The sequence below is a fragment of the Aquila chrysaetos genome, chromosome 19, assembly GCF_900496995.4.
Source record: "Aquila chrysaetos chrysaetos chromosome 19, bAquChr1.4, whole genome shotgun sequence".
Taxonomy (NCBI): domain Eukaryota; kingdom Metazoa; phylum Chordata; class Aves; order Accipitriformes; family Accipitridae; genus Aquila; species Aquila chrysaetos.
The window spans coordinates 18,603,216-18,624,295 of NC_044022.1; the positions used below are offsets into that span (position 1 = coordinate 18,603,216).

Below are 21,080 nucleotides of genomic sequence, written 5' to 3' on the forward strand. Positions count from 1 at the left end.
CCGCTCCTCTCTCAGAGGGAGCGCCTGAATTCCTGTTCCCCATTTGCTGTGCCGATTTCCTTGAGTCACATTGTGAAATGCCTAACTCTTCCCAGGAAACCCATATAGCTACTTGGGGCTTCAAAACCATTGCATATAAGTCTGGGGCATGGCTCCTGTACCACAAAACCTAACATGCTGGGCAACCCTGTAACCCACTTTCCCAGTCACAGAAATATTCTTGTTTTCTGCCTTCTCAGAAAATTGGGTAGGATGAACCAACAAGTGCTGAGCCCAGCTTACGTTTGATAGATTGCTGATGGATTACAACATAAAGAGCTTTATTCCTACTGGAGAAGGAGATAATGGATAAGCTGAGCATGAGACATTGCTCACGGCACTAAAGGCAGGAGCTGAGTGTTGGAAATAATGTAGGAATCTGTGCAGAGGAACGTCAGTATTCTCTAGTGTAGTACTGGGTAGTACCTCATCGTTACACAGTTATTGACAAAGCAAGCTAACACTGGCAGAAACCTATTCTGCACCTCTGCTGGAAAGAAATGATGAGTTTAGGTGTGGCTTAGCTGGGCTGAGATTCGGTCAGACATCTCATCTAAACTCTGTCACTTAAGAAAAGCCTCTGTTTTACACCAATGAAAGTTGGCAATGACTCTTCCTACATGCAGGAGAGAAATTCTTGTTCCTTAAAATAGCTGTCATCGTGTGTGTTGTTTCACCTCTTGTCGTCAAACCAGGGCAATGTTTGGCTAGAAATACTTGTTTCTAATTCAGATTTATGTCTCCAATGCTGTCCAACACTGCAAAAGCCAAGATAGAGATGAGACATGTTGGTATGTCCTGTGTGCTTCATAAATAAGGAAATACAAATGCAACCGTGTATTGCATGGAAAAAAAAGTTAACATTTGCTGGAGTGTATATCCTGTGTTAACTGTCTTAGGTTCATCTTTGCCATGGTTTGCAGCTAACAGAAAACCTTGACTTGTAGTAAGAGATAGTACAAATGCCAGCTGCTCCAAAGTTTAATAACTAGTTTCCCCTGAAGAGAAAGATAGCAAGCAGATTAAAATGGACTGCTATGGAGGTAGCTGGACTGACTCTGTGTAACCCACTCCTGTGCTCTGTAATTCAATTCTTTTGAGACTGAGAGATTGTCATTATTGAGGTTCACAAGGGCATGTAATATATAAATCACATCTACCGTAGCAAAGTGATAATTTCTTTTGATGAATAGAAGGTAGCTACACGTAGGTGAGAAAAGTACCATGTTTTCCTGTGATTTTTTTACAATTTGAACAATTACATCAGCTATTATTGCAGAAGTGCTGCAGGAAGGAAATTCAACACTATGCTAGCTGTCTGCATCAGACCTTGTCTTGATCATTGTGTCACAGAGAGAGATTTCTCCTCCTTCAGCATCAGGAGAATAGGTGAAAACTAACCATGTGGCTCTTGCCAAGTTTCAGGGCAAAGTAACCTTTCCTTTTAAAAAACACTAATTGCTTGCATAATATGTAGTGTACAAAGTGATCCATTCTGTAACTGCGTTGGCTGAACTAAAATCTTGCAGTAAGAGTGATAGGAAACATGCACTTTAAATTGGACTGTTTGAACTGAACCTCCTATATTATTGATTTTTAAGAGCAGAATGGGTCATTACAAACATCTAGCCTGAATAATGACATGGCAGGTGAGACTGCCAACTGCTATATTTCACATATAATCCAGAAGATGTCTGTTTAACCTTTCTCTTGCTGTTCCCCTAAAGCAAGGTGGATCAGCAGCATGATAGGTTTTAAGTATACTTAATCGATAAAAAGAACATTTATCTCCAGAGCCTGTTCCTTGTCCTTATTTCTGTCTGTCTCTGATGCTGTATGGTCTATCTGTGGATTGCCAGAGGACTTATTGAAGAGTGTGGGTTACTTTAGACGCAGATGCAACCTCAAGTGTACTGTATAGACTCAGCTCCTGTCTGTCCAATGGGTAAAGCAGGGAGGTCTCCTGGAGGAGGGTTGCTCTAAACCTATATTCCTTCACTTTTGCTTCTGGCCACCACCCTAACCATGGTACAGGTTAGATGGACCTGTGGTGTGACCCTCCAAGGCTGTTCTTGCATCCCTTTGGGTGCTTTGCAATTGCAGTAGCAGGAACTGCCAAGGCTTACTGAAATACATGTTAGAGTCCATCTCCAGTATCTTGGTGTACGATTTTGCCTTTCAGCCCCAGACACAGGGATATCGAAGGAAAGATACTGGGGAGCTGTGTTTCTCAGCAACACCCCAACCTTCCCACTTACACTCTGTTTTCCATAGATATATTTATGTGGTATTTTGCAGTAGATGTGAACTCACTCTACCCACATACTGAGCCCACTTTGAGTGAGTCAGCTCCATCAAACAAGCTGAGTAGCTCTGGTTAACACGCTACTAAGCCTGAGAGGTTAAGAGGGGAAGGTTAGCAGCTCCAGTTCAGTGCCAGACAAGGACCTGTGATAACAGAGGGAGTGTGTGTCCTCCTGCATGTTTGTAGACATCCTCAAGGGGAAACAAAGTTAAGACAAATCCTTCCCTGCTTTCATTTCTAAAAATTTCTATGCTCGAGTTTCCCACCCCTTCAGTACTGATTTGCTCTGTATCTCATACTTGTTGTAGGAGTTTTTGTGTGCCAATAAAGCTGGCGACCAAAGTCGTTCCTGGCTCACCCTCATATGAAAAGCTCTGCTGGAGGGCAGTTTCCTTCCTCTGATGTCCCTCCTGGTAAAACAAAGCTGGTTTCTGTGACACGGTGAAATCCAGCACAGCAGCTGCTGGTAACGAGGTGATTTTGTTAAGGATCAGAGAGGGATGAGAGCTGGGCTACCTTGCTGCCATGTCGCAGAGCCTGCTGGTGGGACGTAGCTGTGCATGCTGATCAGGACTCTCTTCCCAGTAGGAGCCACCTAATATACACGAGGCAGGTAGAAGAGGCAACTGCCAGCCAGGATGCATTGAAAAAATGTAATTAATTGCCCCAAGGGCTTTGGAGGTGGGGAGATAACTTTCCCAGGCTCAGTCTTATTACACACACAAGTAATGGGTCATACACCTTGAGCGTTATATGTGTTCTGGGTGTTTGTATTAGAGTAATTTCTGAACTTGAGTTTAGACAAGCCCTCTGTGCTAGGTATTGTGCAGAGATAAAAAGAAGCATTTTGAGTGGACTTATCCAATCAAAAAAGATAAAAAGGTGCCTCAGCAGAGATGTTTGCATCTGAACCGGTCGCTAGTCAGTAACTCTTTGACTGTAGTCTTGCTGACTATAAGTGGGGCTCAAAAGGAGATGTCTGCATCGTAGCTCAAGAAGAATACAGCTTAGCCAAGGCTGATGGTGTGTTTCCTTAGTGGGAGAAACCAGCAGCTCCACCAGCTGTGGCTCGGATGCAGGCCTCCATGTTAATGAATAGTTACAGTGTGAGCAGGTCTTCAGCTCCAGTGCTGATGCCCTCACTCACCCAGGTGCCAGGGGACAAGGGAGCTCTCTGGGACAGGAGGGCCAAGGTCAGCTCCTACACAGTGCTCCTCACTGCTCATAGCCCTACAGATCAAATGGTTTATGGGGGCTTCTTTGGATATTGTGCTACCACTCCACAATGACCACATTTAAGTGCTTCTCCAGCTGTCCTTGGCTTCCTGCTGCTTTCCCTGTCTGCTTCTGAAGTGTTTTTTTTTTCCCCTCTTTATCCTTCTTGCATGCATTCAGCATGTGCATACAGTCCCACTGAAACCATACAGCCCCCACCGATACCCTTCCACCACTCCCATCTCTGCCACACCATGAACATGGTTCTTTTTTTGTGCAGTAGCACTTTATAATCCAGCTGTTTAATTCCAAAAGGCAACCTAAAGTTTATGGACATGTATTCTGAGTAAGAAATAACTGTAGCACCCACCAGCTTCTACAAGATTTCACTCAACTGCCAGATATCAAAAGATATATTAGCAAAATGCAAAAGCTTTTAGGAGGTAAAGTAGTATTTGGGAGAATTAGGGGCTACCCACCATCATCTCAGCTCTGTTCTGGAAATGGTGCAAAACAGCCCCAGGTGAGGAGCAAATCCCAGGGGCTTCACTCATAAAAGCGGTACTTGCTTACCCCTGGGCATAGCAGTAGCTCAGTGATGTTCATGGTTTCACTGAGTGGAAGGACTTTATCCGTGTTTCACCTTCATGCCAGGGACAATTACGGAGATGACTTCACGTCATTCGCTGCCTTTATACAGGCAATGGAAGGATGCAGTGCTGGGCACAGGCTGTAAGATCCTGAGCTGACATGATGCAGAAGCACTGTGAGTTTACTGTTACTGTGGGAGGAGGTATATTGCTAATGGCAGCCTCTTGACCTGCCTTAGTCTAACAGATTTCATGTGGCTCCAAGCCATAGTTCATTCAGCTCCAGAAAAATACAACTTTTAGGCTGTGTCATCATTTTTTGCAAACACACCTCAGAAAGCAATAAAAGTCTTGCTGTGCCCATATCAAGGAAGAAAATTAATCATACCTTTAGTGTTTATGCAGTAATTTCTCCATTTTACACCGCTTTATTATTAGATGATGTATCATTTTATTACAATATCCATCTCAGCTGTGCTTAAGTCACTTGTTTTGGTGTCTCTAAGTTTCCATATACCAAATGAGGAAAATAATTCCTTGGCCTCATGCTTTGTCTGTGTTGTCTCCCACTGGAGAGAGTTCAGGGTAAGGAATGACTCTTATTTCATGTATTAAACAAGTCTGGAAACCCAGTGTTGCCTTACAAGAATTTCTAATGGTTCTTTTTGAGTGCTTTCACTCCAAATGTTCCAAATTCTTGAAGCAAATAGTTTTTAACTGCTAAAAAAAATTCTTGTTTCCTGTCAACATTTCAAAACAAGAGAACAACTGGGTTTTTCTCTTGCCATTTTTTGGTTTAAAAAAACTGAGATGACATTTAAGAGAAAATGAAAATGTTCTGTTTCAAAAACAGAGTAAAAATAAGAAGCTTTTATTTTGACATCTCCTGGGAGTGAAAATCAAATTTCCTCTTGCTAAAGTATTTTCCAATAAAATCACTTCTGACATAATGCTAACTTTTGTTCTATGGAGTGGAAGAAGGGACTGGCTTGTGGATGAATATATTGAGTCCACAGGGACTGAAAGTGTCCATAAAGTTGGCTTAGGGAATAGGGCATTGCTGGCATGCAAATCAGGATGTGTAGATTTGGGGTTCTAATACATTTTTTAACAGATTGCTCCATACATGCTTTTCAGTTTAACCCTTTACTGATAAGCAATGTGATAAGGAACATTTTATTGTTAGATCCTCAGATAAGCCAGTCTGGCATTTCCTAAAGCTCCCAGCTCCAGCCTGCCACTGAAGCAGAAGGGGTTATTTTAGCATCCTGCAGAGGAGTTTATGGCAGCTGATGTTGCTGAACAGCACAGAGACATTTGCCTTGATTAGGCAGAATTTGTGGCATTTTCATTGGGCTCTGAAGCTGATGCGTAGGAGAGTTTCTTCTGCACCCGCTTGGAAGTGTGCATGTATGTAAGTGGCTGTAAATGAGAGTGTCTCCATTCCCTATGTGACCTTATGCTTGACTTGGATTACTTTTAGCAGAGCGCATGTACACACGCAAATACACACACGCACACCCCAGCCCTGAAGGTTTTGTCTCTTTGATGCAAAAAATTTAGTCCCGTGTGATAGCAAGCAAAAGAGTAACTGAAGCAATAAGATCAGCATAGGGACGTCCAGCTGTCTCTTGTCATTGCCATTTCATATCACTGCAAATGAAGCGATTGGTATCTGCTGTTGCTCACATTGCTTTGATACCTGAGAGCCATAGTCAGAGGCTAAGAATACGCCTGGCGCTGCACAGATCAGTGCAATTAGACAGTCCCTTGATGACAGAGCTTATAATATACACATAGGACAAGGGACAACAGATAGCTACAAACAGATGGGAGGAGGACTAGGGAACCATGCAGTGGGACTGCAACGGTCCACCCACTAAGTGAAGGATACAGCTTACTAGCGTCTGAGCTTTTCTGCAGGTGTCACGTCGAGCGGAAGAACAGCGACTGAATCTGTGGATGTGAGGGTGAACAATGCCCAGCCAGGAGGAGTATGAAGAGACTTGTCTGAATGCCAAACAGATGTACGATAGAGACTGATATAATGAACTTATTGGAGCGGTGAGTGAGTTCCTTAACAATGAACGAGGAATGATTTGGGGATGGGCAGTGAAGAGCCTTGAAAATAGAGACCAGCAGTTCATCTGATGTGACAGAGAGCAAAGAAATGTTAGAAGGGTATGAACAGAGAGGAACACCTGGGCAGAGCATTGGGTTAATGCAATGATGATTGCAGCGGTATTCTGAGCTGTGTGGTTACTCATGAAAGCTGGAGAAAAAAGGTCCTGTAGTGATGGCATCACTAGAACTGACAATCTGGGAATATCTGTACAATAGTCTAACAAGACTGGACTTCAGAGACGCAAGAGACTGAAATCCTACACCCTATTGTGTGTTTCTAGAAAATCAGTTCTAATTTGCTCGTTCTGAAATCAGGGCCTTTGAAAGTCATCCATATTGTAATAAACCCCGTCCATTACTTCAGAACTTAGAAATGATATGAGAACTGGAGCCCTATTGCATTAGCTGCTGTACAGGTATAAAGTAGTATGGAGATCTTTAATAGCAACTTATTTTCCCCATTGCTATTTAGTTTTTCTTGCAGTTTTCAAGGGGAATTGCTGGGGTGGGATGTGGAAGTCAAGGAGAAGAAAGGTACAGAACAAATGAGAAGAAAGATGGAGGAAACATTTAAAGGACAGAAGTGCAAGGAGAACAGATGAAGATACTATGTGGCTATAGGGGTGGAGGGACTGAAAGAGTCAGCAGAGAGGAAAGAGTTCCTTTTCAGAGCACAGAAAACACCCTAGTGAGTTCAAGTGGGACTGTGGGCCCTTGCTTTCACTGCTTGTGCAGCTGCTCCTTCCAGCTTGAGTGGGTTGACTCCTCCCTTGTTATTCCCTTGTGCTGACTGTAGAGCATATCTGAATAGCAAAGAGATTTGCAATTAAGAGAAATGCTTCAGAGAGCTAAAAAAGCTCTCATTTTTGCTGAATATATATTTTGTTGCATCTTTTTTCTTTTTTTTAAAGCCATTCAATTAACAATTAATAATTTTCAGGGTGGTCACCTGCTTTTACCAAGCACTGGAGTTTGATCCCTAGGTCTTCTAGCTAGCAAATAAGAAGGCAAGGAGCCTGATTTATCATTGCTAAGAGAGCTGTTGCCTGGGTACTTTCATACTTCTGCACTGCTGAAAGGGAATGACCTAAAAAAAAAGTGAAGCGTTTGTAAGCAAACACTTTACTTTTCACCTGAGAGATCTCAACTACACCTCTGCTCCATCCGTCCTTCCCTCATTTTGTGCATCAGGCCTGGGTAGGAAAGGCTGGGGGGTAGCAGATGGGAGGCTGACTGTTGCTCAGTTTGGAAAGCAGCTCCTAACATTTGGCTCACACCTGTCAGCAGACTCCGTATACACTTGTTTATCCTCCTCTGTACCATATGTTTCTATGTAAAATCAGTTCCAATGATCTATTGCCTTACTTCTATCACTCCTATTATGGTCGTAACTGAGCATTTCACAGTCGTTAATGCATTTACCCTGACAGGGTCCCTGTTGCGTAGGCATCTAATATCACCCACTTTACAGATGGGTTAGCTGAAGCTCAGATCAACAGCTCCTCAAAAGTCTTGTTGAAATCAATGGGAAGGAGACACATCTCCAGGAGATGGGAGTTTGGGAGAGCAAACTACACGCTCAGTTTCACTCAAGGAATTTGCAGTGGAGTGAGGAATTCCTCTTCTGGGTCCTACATGGATGCTCAAAGTGCTGGACCATTCTTGATTTCTTGACACAGAGCTGTTCCCTGCCTTTGCAAGACGCAGCGGACCCATGGTTGCTGGTGTCCAGTGTTTTTACATGCCTTGCCAGTAAACCCCCATCTCACAACTCTCCATGTTCTCACCAAGGCCTGGAAGAGATGCTGTCCTCGGCAGGAGATTTAGTTAAAAAGTTAGTTAAAAGCCCGTTGGCCCAATGTAGTGCCAGCAATCAGCTTAAAAGTGTTCTGCCCAAATGAGAAAAGTTAATATGGACGAAAAAAAAAAAATGCCTCTGCTGCTGTGGAGACTGCTTCTTCTGTTTCCTCTATTCTTTTTATTCTTGCTTGCCTCTCAGAAAAGAACTTCTTCGCAACCCTTTAGATTTAAAGTCTATGTAGGAGAGGGTTTTTTAAAATGTACTGTACGTACCTATCAGTCACCTACTTATTAATTATAACTAAAAGCATGATTAATCTGTCATGGATAAGGCTGCTAAGTAACCCTAATCATGCTAATGCATTTCTGTCACTTATACAAAAGGCAGCATTATTATCAGTTTTTACATCCGTGTATACTAAAGCCCATATACACAGCAGCTGCAGAGCACTGGTAACCTTCTTTCTGCCACAGATGGGATGAGGTTGCATCATGGATATCTGTATTGCCCCCACAGTGCCTGTGCAGTGATTTATTTCCTCAACACTAGTAGGATTTAGTGATGTTACCTTTTGCAAATAACTTCACATTCTAGAACGGATAACAACTACAGTTATGAAAAGTATTCCCGGGGGTTCATAATGACTATGACTGAAATTCCTCTGTGGGAGGGGTCAGCATGAAGACCAAGGTGCTACTTAAGCCCTGCAATGAGTGGGAGCTGAGATGCGTAGGTCTTATACAAGTGTGAATGTCTAAGGAAGACAATTCTTTTGATACTGCGAAGCATAATGCTTTCTCTTTTGTGTTCCTTTTCTCTGAATATTCAACTGATCCATTTTTTAATAGCCTAGATGTTAGAAAGTTTATTTCCAGGTGCCAAACTCAAAATTTGTAACCACACCCGAAATCCTTGTGCATCCATCCTGTCAAGAAGTCAATGGGCGGATATGCTAAATCACAGCTAAGCTACACTGTTTCACTTTTAAAATGTTCTGAAGAAAAGCTTTTCACAGAAAGGAGTTTCAAAACTGACACCTCCAGAAGGCTAATTATACCCTACAGTATTAGGAGCAGAAGACAGGTGGGTCACCCTTTGAAGGATCCATTCCACTGATGCGTGGGTGACCTGCTTAGACTTGATGCCCTATTTCTGGACAGGTGAACTATGAAGAATACAATCATTAGGCTCGTTAATTATATAAATTGAGGAGAAAAAGCCTGACTTCAAATTTGTCTTTTTACACCTAGCTTTCGGTTAGCTTTTTAGTTAAATAAGATGAAGTTTTATGTAAGAGTTTTGGTGTGAACTGCCTGAAACTAAAGAACTTCACTGCAAGATGACGTCTGCAAGATGTAATCTGCATCCCTCCTGTGCTGCTTGCCTCAGTGACCCAAATAAAGAAACCATTTTGGTTTTCATCTGAATAAGTGCCTTGCTGCATGCAGGCAGGGTCTCAGTCAGTAGGTTTCTGAGCATACAAATTTATGAAAGAGTCCCAGAAGTTTGTATAGGGTAATAGTTTTTTTGTTCTAAGCATTGCAGTAGCCAAGTCACAGTCAGTGCATGGTGGGAAAGTAGAGGAAGATTGGTAAGAAAATATAAACTGCTCCAGAACAAGTGTTTGTGTGGCTTTTACAGTCCTTTGCTTAGCTAACTTCCTTTTTTATTGCTCTTTAGTCATCACAGTTTGGTGTAATGCCGTCCACAGTAAATTGTTTGTAGCCATTCACATGTATTATAGTGACAAAGAAATTTTTAAAGTCACCATTAAATCTTGGAATGCTGTCCTTAACGTAGCAATTTCACTCTTTTCTTGCAAAACTGTGCTCCCCTACCCTTTCTTATTAATAAACATGATATCCTTCTGTTTGTTTTCCTTTCATTCTGCACAGCTGTACTTTTCTCTTTCATCAAGAGACAGTCACAATTTTGTTTGTCACACTGAAATACAGATTTTTTCTTCTTTATTTATGAATAGCATGCTCGGATTTTCCTTATGGAATAGAAATTAAAACAGCACTGACATTTAGAATGTAAAGGAATTGTTCGAACTGATTATAGTCATGTTAAAATGAGTCACGCACTTTTGGTCCAAACTTCCTGACATACACATCTATATATATTAATCATTGTGACATCATTGAAGAACTATTTTTACCTTGGTAATAAAAGCTTAATGCATTTGTCAACTTGTCAAATTATATTTAATCCAGTGAACATACAGACAGGTTAGGAAATACATTTGCTCTCAAATAATAGCAGACCTCAATTCTACATGTCTGAAAATGCTGTGCATGTAAAGGCATGTAAAATATTTGCAGTTTTGAAATATAAGTGAAAAGCACACTGTAAAAACACAAAATGAATGAGCTTTACTAAGAAGAATTAAACTCACCTGTCAACAAATGCATGGTGTAGTACAAAGACAGGATCATTTGCAGAGCCTTGTACTTGGGACATGGAGCCATTCATGTAGATGTGAAGTGCATTATGCAAACCGCTTTGAGATATGTTTGATATTGCAGTCCGTGGATCAGCAAAGCCTGTATATTCAAGAGGAAATCATATGCTGATATGACAATGCGTATAATGCTTTTTGCAGTAAGACTCAAGATCAAAGTACCTACTTTCACTTCATTTACAGTCAGCTTTTTAGACAACAGCTTAGGAAAACACGTAAAGGAGTGCTAATATATTTCAAAGGCATAGCAAAGATGAAATTAGAATAAGCTAAATTAAAACTCCTGCCATGTAGCTAATGCAGCATGTCAGCAAATGTACTGCTTAATTGCTTTATATTTTTAAATTTCTTTGTCCATTTTGTCTGGCTGTTAAAAGGCAATGTAATCCCTGCAGACATTTATGTGTGTAGTTTATTCATGTTGAGAAAATGTATTCACTTTATTTTCATTTTGATCTCTATACTTATAGGTTCCTAAGATAAAAGGGGCTATTCTATCTTATCATATACTCAGTCATTTAATATTGTTTGTCTCTATAGAACACTTTTTGTTCTTTTCTTGATAGGAGCCAACACAATACAAGATATAATCCTTACAAAAGGATTTGGTAAATAATCAGTAATCTTCCACAGTCAGACTTGTAGAATGAAAGTCTGTGGATTGCTGTTATCTTGGAGGGCACTTAGAATATGGGCTTTGAGAAGAGGTCACAGACCAACCCCTAGATAGCAAATACTAGAAGATGAGTCTCTCCATGAGTGTTTATCTTGGTAGCCTGTCCATACCTCATCTCTGATGTTGGTAGCCCTTCTCAGCATCCTGACAGCCAAGCTTCCTCCCTACTTGTAAGGACTCCTAATAAAAGTCAACCATCTGATCCTTCTCTGGGATTTTCCAGGAGAATAAAAGCAGAAACATATGTTGTCCTCCCAGTCTATTTCTTAACCTGATGCTAGTTCTACTATTTAACCCACACTACAAAACCCTCTGTCTTGTTTTCACATTTTCTGTAAGCTGTAGGATGAGGAAGCATAGTGGAGACATATTAAAACATCTTTACAATTTAATAATCAGATAAAAAGGGCTGTGAACAATATGCTTGTTGTGCTGATCCTCAGTGTTTTCCCAATATTGGTGCAGTTTATCAGGTCTGCAAGGTAAGGAAAAGAAAGATCATAGCTCTTCTCTTTGGGAAATGCCTCATGCACTGTGAACACTTGCTTTACTTACTTATTTGGACCAAGAACTAGCATTTGAATGAGGGTCAGCAATATACTTTTGAAGTGAATCTCCCAACAGTCCTGTTTCATGCTGTGACTCACATCACAGAGCAATGTCTGACTTTGCAATCTGGATTCCTTTTGGAGGAAACCTAAAATGTGCCAACGATCAGTGGGTGTTTAGTTCATAGGACTGAACTAGAGCTAGTGTGAAAGGACCCCTTCCCTGTCAAAACCTTCATGTATAACATGGAAGTCGGGTCCTCAGTACCAACTGTTTTGCTCTTTGGATTTGTTCCTCTTTGAGCCACACAAAGTATTAATTAAGATGTCGCTAGAGATGCCTTATGGGTAGAGTCATACTCTGTGAACTTGGAAACCTGAGTTTTAGACACCACTGGGACTCTCATCTTCTGTATCAAATGATTGCATCGCTTTGTCACTCTAAATTCCCTCATCGGGCTTTGCCTTGTCTGTTAACCTCTTCAAACAAGGGAAAAGCATTTGGCACAAAACCACTGATAATTATAATAAAGATCAAATCATAGCTGTGACACCTAGGAACCAATATACCATAATAACCATCCATCTTTCTGATTGTAATAGTATGACAAAGATTTTGAGAAATTCAAGGGAAGTCAGAGTAGAAAACACAATCAGTACAGTTGGAGGAGGTAAAGCTGGCTTATGATGAAAATTGTAAGACTTCAGGCTGGAGTGAGTCTGGATTTAGGAGACAAAGAGGAACATGTTAACACCTACAGATAACAGCAGGTTTTGAATAAATTAGATGTGGACTGGGATTATTGAAGACACTGCATGGTGACATAAACAGAAGTGGGCAGAAGTTCTCAAAGGGAAAATCTTGCCCACAGAAATTTGTCTGATGGTGAATGCTGTTTCACTTAGCTGTCAATCAGGGAAACAGCAGACTAAAATATCACCTATGAAGAATGATGTACATTGACAGTCTGGCCAGAACTCACAGGAACCGATGGCAAGAATTTTGGCCTTTGCTGATGGCCACAGTGCGTGATCCTTGGGATCAGTTGATGTAGCAATACTAGGAAATTTCTGTGAATATTAACTGAAAATAATCTATATGTATATCATTCTGAAGCAACTCTTCCACTTATATTCAGCTGCTTTATAAGTATGTTTAAGGGGAAGATAAACTTTATGCAGAGTCTACGTAGAAGCCTAGATGTTTTATATCACACTTGGGATACTTCTTAAAATTTCTTAATACATTGCAAACTCTTGATCTAGTAATTCATAAAAAAATATACAGAATACACATTTTGGCTCTGGACAGCTTTTCAAGGAACATCTGCACATGAGCCATTTATCTTAATAATCAAAAGCTTTGTAACTGGGACAGCTTTAGCAACCCCACCCCCCAGCTCCCAGTTAACTGGGGTGCATTCAGTCAGTGTCAAAGGTGACATCATGTTTAACCATGTGCATGAGAAGTTCTAATATCTGATTTCTTGTTATGAAAACTCCATATAAATTGTAAAGTTAGCAGGAATAAAACCACAATGTGGTGTCACTTAATTTTATTAACCTGGGTCTTACTCTTGTCTCTCAGACTTTTTAATAGGCGTCAGTACAATCAGCTATTCGGGATGACATACTGTGAAATGGGGTAGAGACAATTAAAAAAAGAATATGTGAAAACATGAGAATTTTTTCAGAGTGCGGAAAACTTTGCTGGCTGCAGTAAAATCACCTGTACAGCAAATGTGAGGCTACAGATCTACAAGCGCAGTGAGCTGAGATAAGAGCTCCCTGCCTCTAGATAGGGCAAGTCCACTTCCTCCACCTGCCCTGCCCCACGCTGTGCCTTGCTCTCCCATGAGTTAACTGCACCTCGTCACTCCTTCTGTCAACTGATTTAACTCACTAGTCTGGCAGTAAACTACCCTGGAGTGTGGGCTGTCGGGTTTTTTCCAGGCTACTGAGATACAGTATCTCATGTAAGGGTATGATGAGAACCAGTGTTGGTACCGAAAAAGGAAGGAGAGCAACTGGCTGTTGGATGGAGAAGATTGCATAGGGAAGCAGGACTGCCGCCGATGGCAGCGAACTGTTAAATCATCTGGCCAGTACAGGAAGCTGTGGCATTCAGACATCCTTTCAAACCCTCATTTAGTTCTGGTGCATTAGAAACAGCCATTAGGGCATACATCACCGAAGTGAATGGAAGTTCTACCAGTGATTTCAATAAGAGAAAAATCACATTTTTAAAAGATCATAAACATGATTCTGCTGCTGCTCATAGCACTGTAAAACAGTAACAGTGATGCAGTGGATTTGAAGTAGCTTCACTGGAGCCAGGCCAAATTAAATAAGATGGGGATTTAGCCCAAAGTTTATTATAGGAGGAGCTAATGATGCCACTCAAAACTAAGGCTGCCTGACAGTTTTTAGGATGATATATAGGTGGTTGTCACTGAACATGCAGTTGGGTCAGGTGTGTCTTTTAATAGAGTATTTAATTATATTAACTGTGGGTTTTACAATCTAACAACAGAGACCACAGAAGTCCATGTACAATCAGTCAAGTGCAAAGCTTTATATATTGAAAGCAGGTAGTGTTTTCCTCGGTTGCTCATTTGCCACTGACTGAAGTAAGTACGCTTAGCAGGGGGTACGCAGGACTCGGAGGGCATTAGCAGTGTTCAGTGCTACAGGAGTGGAGGAACCATTCCAACAGTCCTATCTCCTCGATTATCTTAATGGACTGCTCAACATCTGTGGCATCCCTAACAACACTGAGCTATTCATAACAGTTTTACAGATGTTTTTTTAACTGCAAAACTGTTTTTCTTACTAAATAAATTTTAGTTTTGTATGACTTTATAGGCCAGTGGTTAGGAGAGCTGGGACTTTAAAGGTCAAATTCTGCTTTGTATGTTGCATGTTGAGGGGATCAAGTGCACCCTTAGGGGATCAAGTTCACCCTCAGTAATTTTGCAGATGACACCAAGCTGGGTGGGAGTGTTGGAGGGCAGGAAGGCTCTACAGAGGGATGTGGACAGGCTGGATCGATGGGCTGAGGGCAATTGTGTGAGGTTCAACAAGGCTCAGTGCCGGGTCCTGCACTTGGGTCACAACAACCCCATGCAGCGCTACAGGCTTGGGGAAGAGTGGCTGGAAAGCTGCCTGGTGGAAAAGGACCTGGGGGTGTTGGTCAACAGCCGGCTGAATATGAGCCGGCAGTGTGCCCAGGTGGCCAAGAAGGCCAGTAGCATCCTGGCCTGTATCAGAAATCGTGTGGCCAGCAGGAGCAGGGCAGTGATCGTCCCCCTGTACTGGGCACTGGTGAGGCCGCACCTCGAGTCCTGTGTTCAGTTTTGGGCCCCTCACGACAAGAAAGACATTGAGGGGCTGGAGCGTGTCCAGAGAAGGGCAACGAAGCTGGTGAAGGGTCTGGAGCACAAGTCTGATGAGGAGCGGCTGAGGGAACTGGGGTTGTTCAGCCTGGAGAAAAGGAGGCTGAGGGGAGACCTTATCGCTCTCTACAACTACCTGAAAGGAGGTTGGAGTGAGGTGGGGGCTGGTCTCTTCTGTCAGGTGGCTGGAGATAGGATGAGAGGAAATGGCCTCAAGTTGCGGCAGGGGAGGTTTAGGTTGGATATTAGGAAATATTTCTTTACTGAAAGGGTTGTCAGGCATTGGAACAGGCTGCCCAGGGAAGTGCTTGAGTCACCACCCCTGGAGGTATTGAAAAGATGTGTAGATGTGGCACACAGGGACATGGTTTAGTGGTGGACTGGGCAGTGTTAGGTTTATGGTTGGACTCGATGATCTTAAAGGTCTTTTCCAACCTAATGATTCTATGATTCTATGTCTGAGTCCAACTGGCTGATATATTTAGTTCCACTCTCCCTGGGGATGATTTTTTCTTTAATAAGGATTTCACATTTTAGAGGATTTCAAGTGAGATAGAACCATCTACTTTAAAACAGGAAGGAAGATATAAAGAATTTTAAGGCCATATCCTTGCTGGTCTTTGAAGTTAGTTAGTGATGTTCTTCTGGCTTATGTTCATTGATTTTTTTCTGCCATTGGCAATCTCACAGGAAATTTTTCAGGGTTAAATCTTACATATTTTCTCAAGCAATCTTATTACTGTAATCTCTCAAGAGTGAGGTAGCTGCAAGGTCTGCAGAATTTGGCCTAGGGGGCTATAGTAAATGAAAGTTTGTGATTACCTAATTTAGACCATGTCACCATCTAGTTTTTTTCTTAAAATGACTCTTGTAGACCTTCACTGTGGGCTGGGCTGAGTAGTCTTTCTAGTTCTCTAATAATGACCCTCTGCAACTTGACAGCACTTTCTCAAAGTGCAGCATAAATTTACCCAGAGGTTGAGGTTTGAGTTGGGTGAGGAATGCTGGCTGTAGGCTAAAACTTTTTTAATTAGAAGTTTTCTGTTGGCAAACTTCATTTTGAATAACCATTTTTCATTAGCTATATGGATAGCTATGAAAAATACTGAAAAAAGTTTTCCAGATGAAAATCTCTCATTTCAGAAGAAAAGGAAAATGTCCTATTAAAATGAAATTACATTTTGAAATGTTTGATGTTTTATTCTATTATTTCCTGACAGAACAGCAGTAAGAATACATAATTGTGACAGACAGTGGAATGCTATGACATGGCTTGACTTGATACCATGTGTCATGAGTTAATTCATGAATAATGAAAGTAATATAGAGTGTTAGAATGTTTTTTTAAAAAATCTTTTTTTGAACTTTGTGCAAAACTTAGAAGGCACTGATTTTCATTTGGAGTTGCCATGAAAAAAAAAATTTCAAATGTGGAATTTGCTCATAAAGAAAAATAAATTCCAAGTTTTTCAGCCATCTCTTATTCTTAGGAGGTAACATTCAAGGTGTCACACCAAACTGAACTGCACAAAGAAGAAACCCAACTATTTCATTTGCAGTCAGCTAATCCATTTCTGATCTCACCTGATGCTTATAAACTAGAACTGTTCTCTTCTTGTATCCATGAATTGTCCAATGAAGCCAACAGTGTTCCCCGGTTAGGGCACGATTCAACAAATCCTATTTAAAATAATTGCTTCCACTTCAAAGGGCAATGTGCAAACTGCTTTTAACCTGTTATTTTTCAGTCAAAGCAGACACTGGCCTGTCCCAGAGTGAGAAGGCAGCTCATGCGCTCAGCCTCAGGGGGTTGCTGTTTTATCGAACAATATTGACCTTTGCTGTTTATGGCTGTTGTGGTCACCCTTCAGTGACATAATTTCTGTCACTATAGCAGTATTTCCTATTAGACAAACACAGATTCAACCTGTGTTGGTGGCATCTGCTCATAATGATGCTGATACCTCTCCCTTTGAAGGGTAAAAAGGTGTTGTCTTTGCTCCAGTGCACTCAAGCACGGAAGAGCATAAAATTTTGCCCAGAAGGTGTTCTCCTATGTGATTGGTTCTTCTAAGTGATCACAGTTGTTTTCCATTACAGAACTAAAACTGAGGATTAAATCTCACATTCGTGTAAATCAGGAGCCACTCAATTACAGTCACTGGCTTGGTTCTGGTCATCTTTTGTAAATCTAGTGTAACTCCAGTAAAGTCAGTGAACTTTGGATTTACTTTGGATCTGAAAGAGATTAGAAGTTGACCTTAGGTGTATTGGCACAAACTTGAGTAAACAAGTAAAGAAGGATTGAAAAGCTTTTTGCTTAGAAAAATAAGTAAATGTTAGGAACTATAGAGTGTTAGCAGGTTCATAAGAATGCCACCACGTAGAAGTGGGCACTGGCACAATAAATGTAACCTGGCAATTTAAGCTTGGCATCTGTACACAACAAAAAACTAAGCAGGTCATTTGTAAGAAAGGAGTAACACAATGTTGTAACACAATATGGGGAGTTTTTTGGCAGTAAAGCTTGTTTAAAAACTTTCCACCAACTTTTTCAACATTAGCCATGTATTCTTGGCTTCACATTGCAGTTCACTGTCTTGTTAGCTAAATAAGTTAGTTGACATAAATGTTTGTGGTCCTGTGGTGTAAAGTTGATTGCTGAAATAATTCAGGTTAAAAAATAAAATATCTTCAAAGGAAAAAAAAAAAAACAAACCACAAAAAGCTGTCTCAATAACAGTGTGTCTGATGGAATAAGCTCCATCTCCATAGTAATATAGATAAATACCTACTGAGCCACATCCAGCTTACATTCAGACAGACTCATGACCAAAAAAAGCCCCTTATCATGGAACGCTGTGGACACAGTTTCACTTCAGTGATCTCTAGCTTTAATGAAATATTGTTATGGAAAGAAAGGTAACATCACTCTGTTGACCTTTACTCTCTTCAATATCAGCTCCTGAGCACTGTAGATCTCCTTTAGCTAGGCTATAGAAGTTAGACAATAATATGGGATCTGGTAATTGCACTGGGAGTTGGACTATGAGCAAACATGGTCACTTTCTTAACAGGATTTCCCCTAGAATAGAGAGGTTCTAATGTGAGATGGTTTGGGGTTTTTTTTTGTTTCAGAGATTCTAAGGAGGGGACATTCATTGCCTCAGTCTTACCCTACTGAGCTTTTCCTCACTGTGCCTTAGCTTCCCAGGCTCCCTCCACATGCAGCCTAGGACTTGCAAGGGTCCACCTTCACTTCTGGGAGAAAAGGTGCTGCTCAGTCTCTTTTCTTCCCTTTCAGAATCACATAGGAGGGATCCTACAGATGGCTTGAAAGGGCTACAGTGCGTGTCAGGGAGGGCACGGTTGGATGGACTGATAAAACAGGCATGCTCTGCCCCTGCCTTGAGCTAACTGGATGCATCCAGAAGCCGTGCAACACTATGACCAAGATAATATAGGCTGCTTCTGTAGCTACCTAAGCTGTACAGCTTCTGAATCATATCTGACTTGCATACATCCTCAAGAACATGTAGGTTTTTTCCCTAGTCTATTAGAAGAACGAGCTAAATCACATGAAAACCATTAAAACTTATTGGTGGCAACCCTGACATGTCTTGTGTGGCATTTGGAGGGCTTCAAATGGCCACAGTGGTGAGCTGGAGCTTCATAACCTCAGTTAGGAGAAAGACGAACACTCTTCAGCTTCTGAAGGGTTGTTACACAGAACAAAAGAACTCACTTGGAGGAAAATTTGATCCAGAAGAGCTCTTTTCAGGTGCAGTGACATTGCCATTATTCAGATTAAAGCATGACCCTCTTCAAGTCTGATTGGCAGATGACACTATGATATTAACAAAGACCAGCCATTACTGTGCTTGCTAGCCATGAAATTAATGTGACAAAGAGACAGCAATAGAGAAAAGGTTTGATAGATTAATCAGACAAAACTCTGTTTCTGATTTTAGAGTTAAAATAAATTCTTCCAGGGTCTTTGAGAACTGTAGGTGCTTTCCTTATCATTGTGCAATTCTGTCTAACATCTATTTTGTTGCTTTTTTTCAAATAGCTAGGTTATTTTCAATAAGAAAATGTATCCATTTGTATCAAAAGGGTATACTTGATCTATGACTGTTTAGCTGCCAGTTCACACTTAACATTGACAATAAGCAGGTTTTGCCCTTTTTCTGCAAGTACTCACTGAATTATTGTTATTTAATGAGCAGTCATGATACTGAAATTTAGGCTTTGTGAGTGAGCAGTCCATTTTGACTCTGCTTCTCAGTAAACCCATACATGGCTCTGCATAACTTCCGTAGACTGTGCCTTTGCTTTTGTTTACAAAACTAGCAGCATGATTGTAGACCCTCATTATTTCATGACTTGTTTACTTCAATTCCCCTTTCTCTACTCCTCCTATTCTACCCTCTTCATTTATTCACATAATTTATGGAGAAAAATGTGAGCAAGCCTCTACTCAATTATGACACCTTTTTCTTTCCCATACTTCATGTGGTGTCTGTTTTCAAAGGTAAAAAGCACTGCTATGTCCAGAGCTGGAGTCAATTAATGTCTGGATTCTCTGTTGGCTTCAGCAGACAAATTCCACAGTTTTGACTGTTTTTAGAGCAGAAACTGGTTCACTTTTTTTTTTTTTTTTTCCCCCAAGAAAGCTTTTTGGCATTCCAACTACATTAAGAGTAATATTGAACATATTAAGAGCTTTGCTTTCCTATCCTCACACCCACTCCTATATTGCATTGTTTTGGCCCTTGCACAGTTTCTTGCAAGCAAAAATCTCTGGGACATCAAAAGTGGATCATATTTGATACAGATGATATATGATACTGTAGGAATATTTATTGATAAATATATAATGTGTCATCCTTGTTTATTAGCAATTTAACAAGATGCAAAAAATATTGAGTAGACAGATAATTATGAATAACTGTTCCTTTTAGCAAAGAACCCTTGTTTACTAGCAAATTAGGAACATTCCAAACAGGTTGGATAGTTAGATATTTAAAATAAATAACTAAATTCTTTTGGAAATGATACTAAGGGTCATTTTTGAGGTATGACTTAATCCCTAATCCTTAGAGTTTGGGGAGAAGTCTGCTATGGAGTTCACAGTGGCAGGATGTAGACATAACATGCCAAATGGCAGCATCCTCTCTCACCCTTGTTGTCCAGCCTGGCCTATGGAAGACAGTGGATTCCAGGGCAAACCTGTAACCCACATGGACATGGTTATGATCATGTGTAAGTACATTATTAGATGATCTTCTTTTATGCAGCGCTACATTTCTTTGCTGTGCCTGCTGCTGACTATAGCAGGAGACAATATCTCCCAACAGATGGATTTAGGGTCTGATCTAGTCTATAGTTTCTATTGCCTTATCAAATGCCTTTAATGCGGTTCTTTCTGTCTGTTGCTATTCCAGGAGAAAGCATAACTTTTTCTTTCTTTTTGAGTGGTGCTTCGTGGAATCAGTTCAAACTGCCCAGAGTTTAAAGACTCTAACCCCAAAGAGAATCAATTTACAGAGGGAAATGGCATAATAGAATAAAACGTTACCTTCCAAAGTGTTTCGGAAACTGTAATTGGCCATTTTATCCATGGATCCAGATTCATACTGAGTCAGTGATAGGCAAAATTCAACTTCAGCTGAGGATGGGAGCCTTGGGGTCCTTGATTTATCATTGTTCCCAGGATTTCGCAGTATAGGCCCCTCACTTGTGGCATTGCATAAAGCCTGTTGGCTGTTGTACTCTTCAGATCGAGTACAAATTACCTGTATAAAATACTTTCTATTAGCAGAGCTGCAATTGTAAGAAATAAAAGCAAACAAAAGAAGTACTTTGATTTTTTTTTTTAAAGGAGCAAAGAAAATGTACAATGTAATAAGATTATTGCAAG

General features: G+C 40.8%; 1 protein-coding gene across 2 annotated transcripts in view; it reads right to left on the minus strand.

The window, feature by feature from the left end:
• The window catches only part of TYR (tyrosinase), a 50,676-nt gene that overhangs the window by 18,814 nt on the left and 10,782 nt on the right, over window positions 1-21,080 (minus strand). The window contains exons 2-4 of one of the 2 annotated variants that reach the window (XM_030043254.1): window positions 20,739-20,955; window positions 10,473-10,620; window positions 6,784-7,076 (exon numbers count right to left, since the gene is read on the minus strand). In XM_030043254.1, coding sequence (XP_029899114.1) covers window positions 6,968-7,076; window positions 10,473-10,620; window positions 20,739-20,955 — 474 coding nt within the window. In that variant the 3' untranslated portion in view covers window positions 6,784-6,967. Of the gene's footprint in view, window positions 1-6,783; window positions 7,077-10,472; window positions 10,621-20,738; window positions 20,956-21,080 lie in introns of those variants that run through there. The other variant, XM_030043253.1, reaches the window with a different exon arrangement.